A 15,176-nucleotide genomic window follows, 5' to 3' on the forward strand; every position below is an offset into this window, starting at 1 on the left:
TGTTGAAAAAACAAAGCAAAAAATTGAAATTTTTTTCTTTTTGCTACATTAAATTAAACTTTAATTAAGAAAAAGTCTGTAATTGAGTAACATAAAATCTTTAATTGAGTAACATAAAATCTTTAATGGAGTAACATAAAATCTTTAATTGAGTAACATAAAATCTTTAATTGAGTAACATAAAGTCTTTAATTGAGTTATAAAGTCTTTAATTGAGTTATAAAGTCTTTGAAAACTAAAATGATGGCAAATAAAATAGGGACTTTAAAAATGTCTTAAATAAAAACATATATACTAAAAAAAAATTAAAAATAATTTTTGTTCTTTTCAAGAACAAAAGTTATTTTATTGTTTTTTATGAGCAAATGTGTTTTTTTTATCTTTTCTTTTAAAAACTCTTTTAAAACTCCAACAGATCGACCGGATCTTTAGAAACTTTAGTTTTTGTAAGTTTTGACCTTTGATGCTTTATAAAAAAAAAGTGAGTATGTGGGTAAGTAAATAGATATGTGTATATATGTATCAAAAAATTATTAAATTACTTTATATTATCATTATATTATACTACAAACTGATTATGTAAGTCAAAAATAAATAAAAATACAAACTTCATCTTTTAAAGTAATTTTAGTCCAGATCTAATAAACAAAGGTGCATTTTCTAACAATTGTTTTATCATCATTTCAATAGGATTTAATATGCTGGTATAAGTTTTATAATTTGGTGAGAAATAAACCAAAAGCTCATTTTTGACAAATTGAGATTTACTATATCAATGACTTTTAAAGCCTGTTTACACTGAAAACATTTGTTTTTATCAGTTACTGAAATGATAATTTTCTAACTTTTAAGATCGAAAGGTTGATTTTCACTGAATTTTTTTTTAGTTTTGTGATAAAAAGTTTTTGTTGATAACAAGTAAAAATTAATAAAGGAGGGGATGGGGGAGGTTGGTCTTAATAAGCCTAGGGTGAGTGGGAAATAATGGAGGGGATGGAGGGTGGGTGGGAAATAAAGGAGGGGATGCAGGTTGGTCTTAATAAGCTTAGGGTGGGTGGGAAAATTTCAATATTGATTAATTTGAGAATAAAACTGATCAAACAAAATTTCAACATAAAACAAACTTAGAACACAACAAATATTTTTTTAATGCAAAACTTCTTAAACTAAAGTTCTTAACTCTTAAATGTCATTAATATAGCTTTTTTAGCTGTTTACCTCGATGTTTTCAAAAAAATTTTTGTGAAAACTTTTTTTGTTTAGTTGTGACAATGTTTTTAAAAAAACATTTTTTCATTTAATACTTACAACTGACTATACTAATTATATTATACAGTTATGGCCAAAAAGATCTGACCAACCAACATTTGTAGGGAAAAATCGTTTTTGTGCAGTAGTGTACACATATATTACAAAAAAAAGTTTTAATTAAAAAAAACAAAAACATAAATGAACACAACAGTACAAATAAGTCACATAACTCTTAGGTGCCTAATCAAGTTGGGATGGGAATTGTTGTCCAGATCCGATATACAGGGTGGATTGGGTGGAAGGGGTTTTAATAATAGGATGGATGACATTTTTTTTCCAAATTGTATAAACAGGAGATTGTATTGATAGAAGGGGATCAAACTTGTCTCTTGAGTTCTGATAATTGGAAGGAGAAATGAATTCCTCAAACAAACAGGAATTTCCAGAATGAAATGAACAACTTTAAAACAGGTTTCTTTATCAACTTTATAAACTAAATATAAACATGATTCATTTATTGAAATTGATCCTCAAAAGCGATCCTGATAAAATCAAAATTTTATAATTCCAGTTTTTGGCTTTTATACAGAACACTTTTAGTTATAGCTTGTGGCCAAAACTCATATTTTATAACAACTATTTTATCATAATTTCAATAGGATTTAATATGCTTGTATAAGTTTTATACTATGGTGAGAAAATTTATGCACTTGGTAATGGAACCAAAAGCTCTGTTTGACCAAATCAAGGTTTACAAGATTTTTATATAAGTTAATAATTTTTAAAGCCTGATTACACTGAAAGTTTTTATTTTTATCAGCGAGTTTATATTTTCCAATTTTAAAGACTCGTTTACACTGAAAGTTGTTTTCTTTTTAAGATGAAGTTTTTTTTGTTGATAACAAGTAAAAAATAATAGAGATCAGGAGTGGGGTAGTTGGGAGGTCTTAACAAGCTTGGGGTGGGAGGTAAAATTTTCAAAAAAAACCTGGTGAGGTTAGGTTCTCTTAAAAAACTTCTGCTTGGAATGGAAATATCATTTTATGCATAAAAATATCAAACTTTCTAATTTGAAAAAAAACTTGTAAAAGGTACAAACCAGCACAAATGTTAGGAGTGATTGCACCCTAAATCATAATTGCTAGACACTTCTTCACAAAAGGTACAATGTATCAGGGATCATAACATAAATTTGGTGGCTGACAACATTGACTTTGCAGCCCTCAGAATTAGGGTCGGCATTTAGCAATGCTGATCTAAAAGGGCTTAAAGTCTGCAAAAAAATAGCTGACCTTGCTTCTATGTTTTATGGTAAACCCTTTGTGTCAAATTTTATTTGCCGACCTTTAACAGTTTAAGTTTTGGCATATTATTGTAGACCTCTTTTTTTCTAATTCCTTTGTGTGCTGCAAACTGCATAACTTGTGCTTCGTCTAACAACATGAATCATCAACACATTTTGACACATCATCAAACTTGTCTAATCCTTGTGCTCTTTGAAAAATTTAGAGCGACCATGAATACCTTTTTGAGAAAGAGATGACTATAATGCAGCACAGTATTTCCACAAAACTTTTCTGTATTGATGCTGTTGAGTTGATACACTTATTGACAAATAATATAATAAACAGTTGTCTTAGATAACTTCAAACGTGCAGCAAATGATATAATAAACAGTTGTCTTAGATAACTTCAAACGTGCAGCAAATGATATAATAAACAGCTGTCTTAGATAACTTCAAACGTGCAGCAAATGATATAATAAACAGTTGTCTTAGATAACTTCAAACGTGCAGCAAACATTCAGAATTGTTGTCTTCTAGTAAAAGTTATACTTGTGCAAATTTAACAAGTGATGTTGTAACAATACTCCAAGATGTTGTAACAATTGATCTATACATGATTTTAATGTATATAGAATACATAAGATATTTTCCTATTGGTTACTACTTAATCAAGTAATGTAATTATTTAGTGTTACCATCATAATTTGCTATATTATAAGTAATTATTTAGTGTTACCATCATAATTTGCTACCATCATGCATAATGTATAATTATTTAGTGTTACCATCATAATTTGCTACCATCATGCATAATTTGCATTTATAACTATTTATAATAATTATGAGTGGTCACAACTGTATAAAAGCCATATTGATAAATACATATTGTACCATATACAGTTTAATAAATTGTATATGGTACAAAATTAAAGAATTAAAAAAATAAATAAACAGTTTAAAAAAAAATTAAACAGATAAAAATATAACAAAGAGCTACCATTATTTTGTGCAGATTTCATATTTGCTTTTTCAAGGAAATCATCAAAATCTTCAAGATCAAAATCAGGACTAAATCAAAAGAATCAAAAAATTATGAAGATTAATGAAGTAAAATACAAAAGAATCTAAATCAATAAAAACAGCCACAAAAATAGCAAGTTAGCACAAAGACACTGTGCATTGTTATCAATCACTGTCATTTTTGTCACTTTTTGTTATTAATATTTAACAATTTGTGTTATTGAAATATAACACTTTGTGTGATTGATATACAACACTTTATGTTATTGATATGTAACATTTTGTGTTATTGATATATACAACACTTCATGTTGTTGTTATATAACAATTTGTTTTATCAATATACAGCACTTTGTATTATTGACATGTAATCCTTTGTGTTATTGATATATAACACTTTGTATGATTGATATATAACACTTTAGCTGGGTGCTTGATGTGGTAAAAGAGAGCTTTGTTTGAATAAATTTTGCTGGGTGTGTAATGGGGTAAGAGAGAACAGTTTTGATAAAACTTGCTGAGTTTGTGGCTGAGTAAGTAGCAGAGAGCTTGGTTCTAAAACTTTTTTTTATTTAAGTTACAATAATTACCAAATATACAAGAAAAACTGATTACATGCAACATTTAAATTAAGGGAAAAAGATAAATCAATATATCAAAATTTATAAACATAATATTGAGCTGTTAATAGGTTGGCCATTACTAAATTCAGACCTGAAAAACAAATATACAGGTCTAACATGATTTCATATAGATATATTTTTATGAGAAAGTTTCTTTTTCCATTAAACGAACCTATTTAATAAATAAATAAAAAATTGCAATATCCTACAACTTATCAAAAGGTCTTAATATGCTAATGACAACTTAATTGTTTAATTGCAAATTAATTGTTTAATTGCACTGCACTTTTTTATTGCAGAGCACATAATTGTTTAATTGAATAATAATTTATACATAATATTATATTTTTTTGATACTCAATTAAGTAGGTAATGCATAGAAGCAGATGATATTACATAATGATTATGCCATGATTTACTGTTTTAATTTTTATATCTAGATTTTTTGATTTAATTTATTGACAAAAATATTAACACAAAAGACTCTGCCTGTGCAAATGGTATATCAAAATAATTAATAATATAAACAAGTTTCCATAATATCATATTTAAATAAAATGGCAAATGGAAACTCATCTAAACTACCACCAAGGTAACAATAATCTAAACTATACCAAACCAAGGAACAGTAGATACTAAACTTTGAAGAATAAAAAAAACCTGATCTTGATGACAATTAAACTAATTTATTTGATTATTATTAATTTAGTAACATAAAGAGTTAACATAAACTTTAAAGAATATTTGTGAAAACAGGAGATTCTCATAAAGAAGATAGAATAAAAAAAGATAAATAAATTCAAATTATAAATATTTTTCTTAAACAACTATAGTATCAAACTCAATGAGCTTGATTATATAGTATCAAAAATAAAAAATAAAATTAGTCAATCATAATCATAGCAAAATCAATAACAAAAATTAAAAATGTTATACCAAGTAGAAAGATAAAACTGTTAGAATAATTACTTGACTAAATTGATTTTTAGTCAATTATTAGGAAATCCAGTCTTAAATCCACTTTAGATTTTTTGATTTATTTTGAATTTTAACTAGTTGAATTTTCTTAAAAAAACTTATGATTATTTGATTAATTTCCACTTTTCACATCTTTTAGTCGATTTTTATTTTCTATCCTCTATCTTAAAAAGTTCTCTTTATTTTAAATGATTTGTTATTATTTGTAACTTTTTTTGTTAATACATGTAGCTTACATAGTTGCGGTTTCTGATAATTGCATTCTAAAATTAAATAAGTTTAAAATGAGCAACTTTGGTTAACAAAAAATTTAAGTGTTTATCGTAGTATTTACTAATTTTTTAAATTACTTAACATAATTGATATTTATTTGTGTGAGGTTGAACTTACTAAACTTCTTTAATGATTTAAATAATAACTTACAATAAAATAATTATAACAGTTTTTTTTCTTACCCAAATCATGACAACGATGACGACTGCTTACCCAGAGTTCAATGTAAAAAAAGATGTTTATTATTCAATTTCATAAACCAAAGAAATAAACCAAATTTCATAAACCAAAGAAAGATTTGTGTGATTTATGTCAAAAGTATAAAAACAAAGAAGATGATCAAAAAATACTGCAGCATAGAGAGAGTAAGCTATTAACTAGACAAGAAAGAAAATGTGACCTAGCTAAAGTTGCAAATGGAGAATACAAAACCACAGCAGTTATAACTTTTGATTTAGAAAAAGTATTATGTTTATGATATATTATTATTATGTATTTTGTATTTTCTAACTGCTTAAAAAAAATATACAACATAGAAGATTATTGATATATTTTCTTACTCACCTTAAAAAATATATAACATAGTCCCAAGGAGGGATCTACTTCCCCCTTGCTCCCTACCTTAAACCCGCCACTGATCAGTAACTAGTTTATCAGCAGTATAGTTTATCAGCAGTATAGTTTATCAGCAGTATAGTTTCTTGTATTTTGATTACTTGTCTCTCTCAAAAAAAATTCCATATCGCAAACTATCTCATGCAGTTGGGAGCTCAGAAGGTAAAGATTGTTTTCCTGTGCCAATAAATTTATTCATCTTAGTAGCTGATATATTTATTGTTTTTTTTTTTTTGGTGCAAGTTAGGGAGCAAGGGGCAAAAATTTAAAATATAATTATATATAAATGCCAGAACAAAACTAAAGCAGCTAAAGAATGCTAAAGATACTAATAAATTTCACCATTTAAATCAAATAGGTATTTCCAGCATAAATAAACCAAAAACAATCAAATGGCAATATACCCTATTAAAAACCCTTTTAAAATTAAATAAAACACAATAGAGTCTTCAAAAAACACTAACACTGTCATAGATACTTCATTCGAATTTCGTTAATATATTTTCGTTAATATATTTCGTTAATATAATTTCGAGAATATATAGTTTACACTTGGTGTGGCAAACAGCGTGTCAAAGGTAATTTTTTTTTTTAAGTTTTTACTTATTTTTAATTTTTAATATCTCATGGCTTATCTTATCATTCTTCTTTTTTTATTTTTATATTTTACTTTCGGGCTGTAGTATACATTTTAAATGTGTAGATTATTTAATTATTCAATTAAATAAAAAAAGCAACCAAAGTTTATTTATTCTTATGACCTATATAGTTAACAAGCTTGATTATATAGTATCAACTATAGTATCAAACTCAATGAGCTTGAGTTTTTTTTAAAACATATTCACTTTCAACAAGGCTGCAAGCAACCACTATAAAAGTCGGAAGTTACTGAAAGAGAAAAGATGAAGTTCAAGAAGCAAGATAACGATCAACAGATGAATTAAAAGATTGAAAATTATATGAATTAGGAAAACAAGAAGCGAATTGAAAAGAACTGATGTTCAAGGAAAAAAACCAGATGAATAAGAATTTTTGGAGCACTTAGAAACAGTACCAGTAAAAGGATGAGACTTAATTGAATGAGGAATAGCAGGAGAATGAATTTTAGTAGATGGCACAAGAAACGCTAGCTCTTTAGAGTAGCACCCATTATATTTATAAAAAAGAGAAATAGAAGCAACCTTACAACGATGTGATAGTAGTTGGAGATTAACTGCAAGAGCCGGTCCACCTATGTTTACAATGCCTTTTTACACCTAGCCTAAAAGAGAAAGGGCTTCGTTCAAAGATCCGCTCCAGATATGGCAACAGTATTCCATAAAAAGACAGATAAGAGATTTATAGAGATAAAGAATAAAATCCAGAGTAAGAAAGCGACAAGCACTAGAAAGAGATGCAATTTTAGCAGATGCTAATTTTGCAATTGATTTGATATATGGTTTCCGAGAAAAATCGGAAGTAAGAGTTAATCCTAAAATACAAAAGTTCGAGCAGAAGTGAGATTCTTTTCAAGCTTAATTGAGAGAGTTGGCTTCTAATCTAGACAAGAATAAATGGTAATATCATCAGTGAACAATGCCACCTTATATGAGAGAATTTCTGGAAAATCATTAATGTAAATTAAAAAAAGTATAGGGCCAAGGATAGAGCCTTGAGGAACTCCTGAAGTTACAGGAAATGTAGAAGAGTACTGTCCATTGAGGACAACATTGTTTAGGAACGATTCAATAATCTTAAATCCCTTGATACACCATAAGAAGAGAGCTTATGGACCAGCATGCTAAGTTTTATTAAAGGCTTTAGAAATGTCGAGAGCGATAGCTTTAATCTCTCCACATCTATCTAATGCACAATAAAAGCTATAGATTATTACAAATCAGCAGTAGAATGAGAAACTTGAAATCCATATTGATGATTAGAAAGTTATTAGATTCAAGATGAGAGACTAAGTTTTTATTAATTAAAGACTCAAAAAGCTTATGATAGTAAGAAGACTAATAGAGAGGTAGTTAGACAAGTCAGATCACACTCCAGAATTTTTGAAAATAAGGATAACAGATGCCACTTTCCAGCAGGCTGGAAAACAAGACTCTGATATTCATTTTAAATAGTTTTAAAAGTATAGACAACAACTTCAGCGAATTCTTCTGCAAGACTATAACAGATATGTTGTCCGAACCACAAGCTTTAGAAGAGTCTAATCAGGAAATCACTTTAGATACAAAAGCTGAAGTGATATGAATGTCAAGCAATGAATCAACCTGTTTGTCGGCTATATCAAGTTGGATGTGATTAGTGAAATCAAGATTGATAAAAAGTTCTTAGCAAACAATTAAGCTTAGTCTTTAAGTGAGGTATCAAAATCTGAACCATGCAAGAGAGATAAAACAACAGATTTGCCCTTAATATAGACACTGTTAAAAACTCTCCAGAAGTCTCTGGAGCCTAATTTTTGAGATAAAATACAACCTGGGAATAGCAGGCTTTGGTGTTAGACAAAACCTTTTTACAATGGTTTCTATAGAATTTTCTATTACAATGGTTATGATTAACGCCTGCAGATTCACTAACACTCCAGCCAAGCCATTCATTGTGATGAGCATTTAAGTCACCAATAACAATGATATTGGCTGAAGGATAAAGAGAAAGGACTTTGTCAATTTGATCAGTAACAAAATCATAAAGAATACAGTCTTGAGATGAAAGAGACCAATATAGAACAAAGGAAAAGGTAATAGAGTGAAGTGGTGCTAAAGCACATAAAATAATAATCTGTAGATTCAAACCTAGTTTCCCAACAAATGGATGAATTCTTATGAATGTAAATGCCCAGGCCAATCATGTGACTATTGGAGTCTTTACGAACTAAAGAAAGATAACTAAAACACTAAGATCACAAGATGAAACTCAAATTTAACTCAAAAGTTACTTTAAAGACCACAAATACTAGTGAATGACAAATTCAGAGAACTTGGTGAGGACGATGGTTTTTTGTGTTGATACTTTTTTACTTATTTTTGAATTTGTTAAAGATAGTCCAAGCAATTGCCTCATAACTATTAATAAACTCTAAGCCATAACAAAGGGCTCCAAATGTGTCCTCGACAATGCATACAAAAAGTACAAACAGGGACACCATCCATGCGCAAAAGAGCACTCTTAGTACTCAGATACTTTACAGCTGTCAATGGAATCAGCCTCTTTAAGTACTACCATGGAGCTCAGAAAAACTGATTACAAGCCGGCCTCAAAACCATCAAAATGAGTTTTAGAGCTGTATCCTCATTAGGAGATAATAGAATGAGTTGTTTAGTCATAAAAACAGAGACACAAGCAAAACTTATACACTGAGTCAAGAAGATTCAGCATTCAATACTTTAAACTGGAAACAATGTATTATAAATACATCTATGCCAGCCTAAAAGATGAAGAAGGGGTGCAAAGCGTCTAACTGATTAACAACAGTTAAAACTAAAACAGTTTGCTTGCTGTTTCCAGTATTTTTGTTTGTATTTTTATTCTTGATTTTTTTTTGTCCCCTTAAAGTTGAAAAGCCAAATAAAAGACATTTTTGTTCCTTCTAAACTCCAAGACTTCTTTTTTGCCAGAAAACATTGCCATAGTTTTACATTACAAGCATTCCATTAAATACTTTTAACTAGAAATATGTCTTGATGCATTATCTATGATTTTTTTACATCTTAAATTATTATGAAGAAGCTTACTGGCAACATTTCCAGGTATTTTTACTTCTTTCTGGTAAATTCAAAAAATTGTTGTTTATACTGAGTGTAGTTTTCCAGCTACAAAGATTTTACTGCTTTTTTAAGATTCTGTTAAAACATCTGTCACACTGTAGACAACTGCATTTGTAAAATAATCAGAGCTCTGAGCAGACCATGTAGTACTGGAATGGACCATACATTTGAGTATCCAATTTGACTTGCGGTTTGACCATCCATTTTAACCAAGCTAAAAAATATTTTCTGCATAGATTTAATATTCCTGTTTATCATGAAACTATTTTGAATTTTTAATAATTGTTTTTTTGATAGGTTAAAATCTCCTAGACCTTACTAAACAGAATCGTTTTACTTTTATTAATTAGAAGAAAAAAAAGTTTTACTTTTTTTCTCTCTAATAGAGTTTTACTATTAGAAGCCTTTTTTTACTTTTACGTTTTACTTTTATCAATCCTTTTGAAGCCTTTTTGCAAAAACTATGGCCATACTATGTTTAGATTAAAAAATTTTAAACTATGGCAAACCGTGTTTATTTTAAAATTGTTTTAAAATATGGCTAATCATGTTTACTTCAAAGTTATTTTAAACTATGGCTAACCGTGATTACTTTAAAATTATTTTAATTGTCACTATACTTATTAAGAACTTATTTTTTTTAGATTAATTGTAATTTGTAAAATTTAAACTGTAATTATTAAAAATAGACAAAAACTGATATACTCATTAAACTTTTTTAAAATTGGATTGAAGATGAATTCACTATATGACCAGGAAGTGTGTTCCATACTTTGATGATTCTTTTGCTGTAAAAAATCTTCTTGTATCATTAGTGTATTTATTATGTGGAGTAAATTATTGTGAGTGACTTCTTGTAAAATATATTGAATTATAAAAAGTAAAAAAAAATCAGAAATTATAAGATTGACCTCAATTTTTGGGTATTGATGTTATTTGAGTATTATTGATACTTTCATGTTTAAGAATCATAAGCAGAAAAAACTTTGTTGCAGTTGATTCTAATTTTTGTGTACACCACTACCATCCTAATATTAACACTCTAATTTAATAGTGTCATTTCACTTTTGTTTATAAAGTTGTTTTAATAAGATACTAGGCTTTTCTGAACTTGAAAGAGTACGTTCTCAAAATGTACGCGGTCATTCGAGAAAGATCTACCAAGAAAGTTAAATCTTTATACTTTTTAGAATTTAGTTATTATTTATTAGTTTAGAAATATTAGATAAATTATAATAGCAATATTAAGATACTATTATAAAAGAATTAAATATAGAAAATAGTTTAGCAAATTATATATTACATATTTATTAGATAAAAAGTAAAAAGGATCTTCTAATTTTTTAAATCATTTATATTTTGTTTTCGCTTTTCTTTTAGCTTTATTTTTTTTTTAATGGTTTTTTTTAGCAGTTTTGTTTTGTAATTGATGAGACTCTTTTTCATGCACTTTTTTGCACTAAAAGAGTTAAACTAATACTTTATCATAAAATTGTTTATCGCTACTTTTAAATTTATTTATTGAAAAAAAAAAAGTTTTAAGAATTTTTAAATTAATATACATTGAATCCTCACGTTTTACCTTGCTTATTATGTTGATTATTTTATTGACATTTCTGTGATGCTATTACCTTGTTTTTTTTCTTTTTTAGAAAACTTAGTAAAATAATTTAAAAATTGAGCCAAGATTTAATTAAGACATTTTATTGACTGTAAAGGTTAAATTTTGTTAATTGCAGTTATTTTTTTTTTTTTTTTTGTTCTTTAGTCAATAAGTATTTGATTTAAATTATGATTATAATTATTATTAGATGTTATTAAATATTGTTTTATATTTTTGATAAATATCTTAAGATAAAAAAAAATCTAAAGTATAAAATTCAAGATTATTTTATATTTTTTACTTTTTGGTCATATTTTTGGATTTTAATAAATCTTTTATGATAAAAATTGTTTTTTATTTTGAAAATTGTTATTGAAAGTTTTAATAAAACAAGTTGAACTTTTATATATTAGTTTTTGACCTTAATGATAAGTTGTTGAACTTTTATATACTAGTTTTTGACATTAATGATAAGTTGTTAAACTAATATGTTAAATTTCAGAGATTTATATATTATAACAATTAGGTTATGTATTATAAATTTGAGATTTTTTTTGAAACGCTCTAACTTTGCAGTGGATCAATATTTTTTGATAAAATAATAAATAGCTCGTAGATTTATAATCAAATAATTTATTTTTGAAGTTGCAATAGACTTGTTTCACTGTTATGTCATACAAAATTAAGCTTTCAATACACCCCTCCATACATATTCTGCACAGCATTTACATCTACTTTCTTCAAACAATACTAGATCCGTTGTTTTAATTCATCAACTGAAGTAGCCTGCCAATTGTTCTTATAAACCATTCTCTTAAAAATTGACCAAAAGTTCTCATCTGGACGAAGTTCGGGCACTGCAGGAGGATTATCGACTTTTTGCACAAAAGTGATGTTTTTTGAGATCAAGTAACTTGTCACTGATTTAGCATAATGGGCCGAAGCCAAGTCAGGCCAAAACACAAAATTACCCTCAGGATGATGTTTTTTAATAAAAGGCATCAGTCTTTTGATAATGCACTCTTTCAAATACACATTTTGTTTGACAGCAAGGCCTGAAGGAACAAAATAGGGTGTTGAGATGCCTCGAGGTGAAATTGCTAACCATACAAGTATTTTCTTTTCAAACTTTTCCTTGGACTTGTATTTCACACCACAAGAAACTGCTTTTGGATTGCTTGACCAATACTCAACGTTTGAGTTCTTATCAGAGTGAGAAAATGTGAAGTATGATTCATCATCAATTATGAAATCACACCCATAAAATTTTCTACACAATCTGCCACAACATGTTTGTAACTTAGACACTTGCTCAGGAGTACGGGCTGGAATGGTCTGTTTTTTTTGGTAAACAAAATTTCTGTGTTGCTGAATTGTATACACAATGTGAGATTGGCTGCACTTGAGCTTTTGAGCAACTTGTCGGGTGGAAATGCCAGAATGACCATCAATCATGCTTTTCAACTTGATAATATTGGTTTTAGTCATTATTTTAGCTTTTCGACCAGAACCAACAACACGAAGTTTTGATTTGCCTTTTTCCCACATTGAAATGTATCTGTAAATGCTTGCTCTTGGGTGATTTTCTTTCAAAAAATAATCCACGACAACTTTTCTACCTTCCTTGAAATGCGAATCACAATACCTGTACACACAATCAATCAAACTTTCACACTTCAATTTGATGTAGACTACAAAATAGTAAGAATATTTTCATAAAACTTTGCCAGCAGCAGCTACAGAGAGTGGGCTCTAAAATAGAAACAATAAATTAATCAGTGCACAAAAAAAAAAAATTCAAAAATAAAAACCATTAAAAAAATCTCAAATTTTATTATTCACTCGTAATAAGTAATTGTATTTGAATGATTTTTTTTTTAATTTATTGCTTTAAATTTTTTCATAAATATAATGCTTTACATTGATTTTATAGCTCTTTTAAATAGTTTAATTTTAACTTGTCATCTCTGTCTGCTTGTCTGTGAGCATCAAGTCTTGCAACCAATTTTTGAATCACTTCCTTATGATAGATTTTCTTCAAACTTTGCATACATACGCTTGATGATAATACAATATTCAATAATTAGTTTTGTAATAAGTCAATTAATTTAGTTAATTTTAATTTTTAGTTAAGTTTAATTTTTATATGGAAAAAAGAATAATAACTTTTAAAATAAGTATATTAATTGTTTTCCACTTATACGCGCATTTAACTTATTTGAATAAGGCATTGACTTCGTAAACGGAATGTCTAAGATTCGAGACCCGTCTCTTCCTGAATTTTTTTTGTTTTTTTACACACGTATACAGCTGAATGCTAATAAAATAAAATAGTAGTATCATAAAAAATTTATTGCAAAGTTTGTGTTTTTACACACGTATACAGCTGAATGCTAATAAAATAAAATTTTTTGCTTTAACAACATATAAAAGGGTTTTAAAAACTCGTTTTTAATTTTATTTAGATATTATCATTTTAAATCTCTTTACAGTTCTTAGAAATATTTTTTTTATAATTTTAAAATGGTATGTTTTATTTAATTTAAACTTTTGATTAATTATTTGATTTAGTTTTCTTTTTTTAATTTCTTTTTAAATATCAGTGATTTATAAAAGTTACTTGATTTTTCTTTTTGTTCACTTTAGAAAAGTAGTAACTTTAAAGAAAAGATTAAATTCCTAAGTTTCTTTTACATTCATTTGTGACTACATTAGTAATACTGCTGGTAATATGTTTCATAAAAATAGTGAAATCAAAATGGATGATATTGGGCTTGCAGAAGTTATTAGTGTAAATGCTAATAGGCAGCTTGAAAGTAATCGTCATCAAAATGAAAGAAATAGAGCTAGGCGAGATAAAATTAATTGTCGTCAAAATGAAAGAAATAGAGCTAGGCGAGATGGAATTAATCATCGTCAAAATAACCCTAATGAGAATAATGTCCAAAATGCTGCAAGAACCCTAATGAGAATAATGTACAAAATGCTGCAAAACAAGGAAGAATGCATTGTAAGCAAGAAGTAATATTACTCCAGATAATAATTTTTTTGAAGAAATGAACCAGATTTGTCAACATTGCGGTGCTAAAAAATTTCCTGATGAAAGTCATTTTCTATGTTACCATAATGGAAAGGTAGTTTTTTCTCCACTTTCATCATTTCCGCAAGCTTTTGCAAGATTTAATTACAGTGAATTTTATAGATCATAATTCCAACATGAATTTTCTAAAATATATTAGAAATTATAATGCCTGTCTTTCTTTTGCTTCTTTTACAGCTAATGTGGTTCAACCTATGAATCGTGGGCCACCATGTTTTAGAATATGTGGTCAAGTTCATCGTATAGGTAATAAAGGCCAGATCAAGATGTTTCTCCAACATATTGTCAACTGCATATCTATGACCCATTTCCAGCAGTAAATTTCAGAATATAACAATGTGGTAATGATCTTTGCTTACATGAATTAATGTTTCATTTGCAAACTATAGTAAGTGAAGAGAACCCATTTGCATTTGCATTTAAAAACATGGCTGAAGTAGAAGATGGAGAATTCGTCAAACAGCTATAGAAAGTTGCTCAGTCTCAGTTGTAAAAATGCCTTTCCTTGAAGGACAAGATAGACGCTGCTATAATCTCCCTTCACATAATGAAGTTGCAGTTGTATTTGTTGGTGAAAATGGTGCTTCCGGTAGAATAAGACCGTTGCTTAATGTCAATCAATTAAATGTATGTAATGCTATCCTTGCTCAACTGAATGAACAACCAAGT

The 15,176-nt window shown here is 27.9% G+C and overlaps 1 protein-coding gene across 1 annotated transcript in view; it reads right to left on the reverse strand.

The window, feature by feature from the left end:
* The window catches only part of LOC105848289 (uncharacterized), a 47,538-nt gene that overhangs the window by 6,199 nt on the left and 26,163 nt on the right, over positions 1–15,176 (reverse strand). Inside the window, exon 10 of the mRNA XM_065796035.1 lies at positions 3,535–3,605. Within this exon, the coding sequence (XP_065652107.1) occupies positions 3,535–3,605 (71 nt within the window). The remainder of the gene's footprint in view (positions 1–3,534; positions 3,606–15,176) is intronic.

The sequence above is a fragment of the Hydra vulgaris genome, chromosome 04 (assembly GCF_038396675.1).
Source record: "Hydra vulgaris chromosome 04, alternate assembly HydraT2T_AEP".
NCBI classification, from domain to species: domain Eukaryota; kingdom Metazoa; phylum Cnidaria; class Hydrozoa; order Anthoathecata; family Hydridae; genus Hydra; species Hydra vulgaris.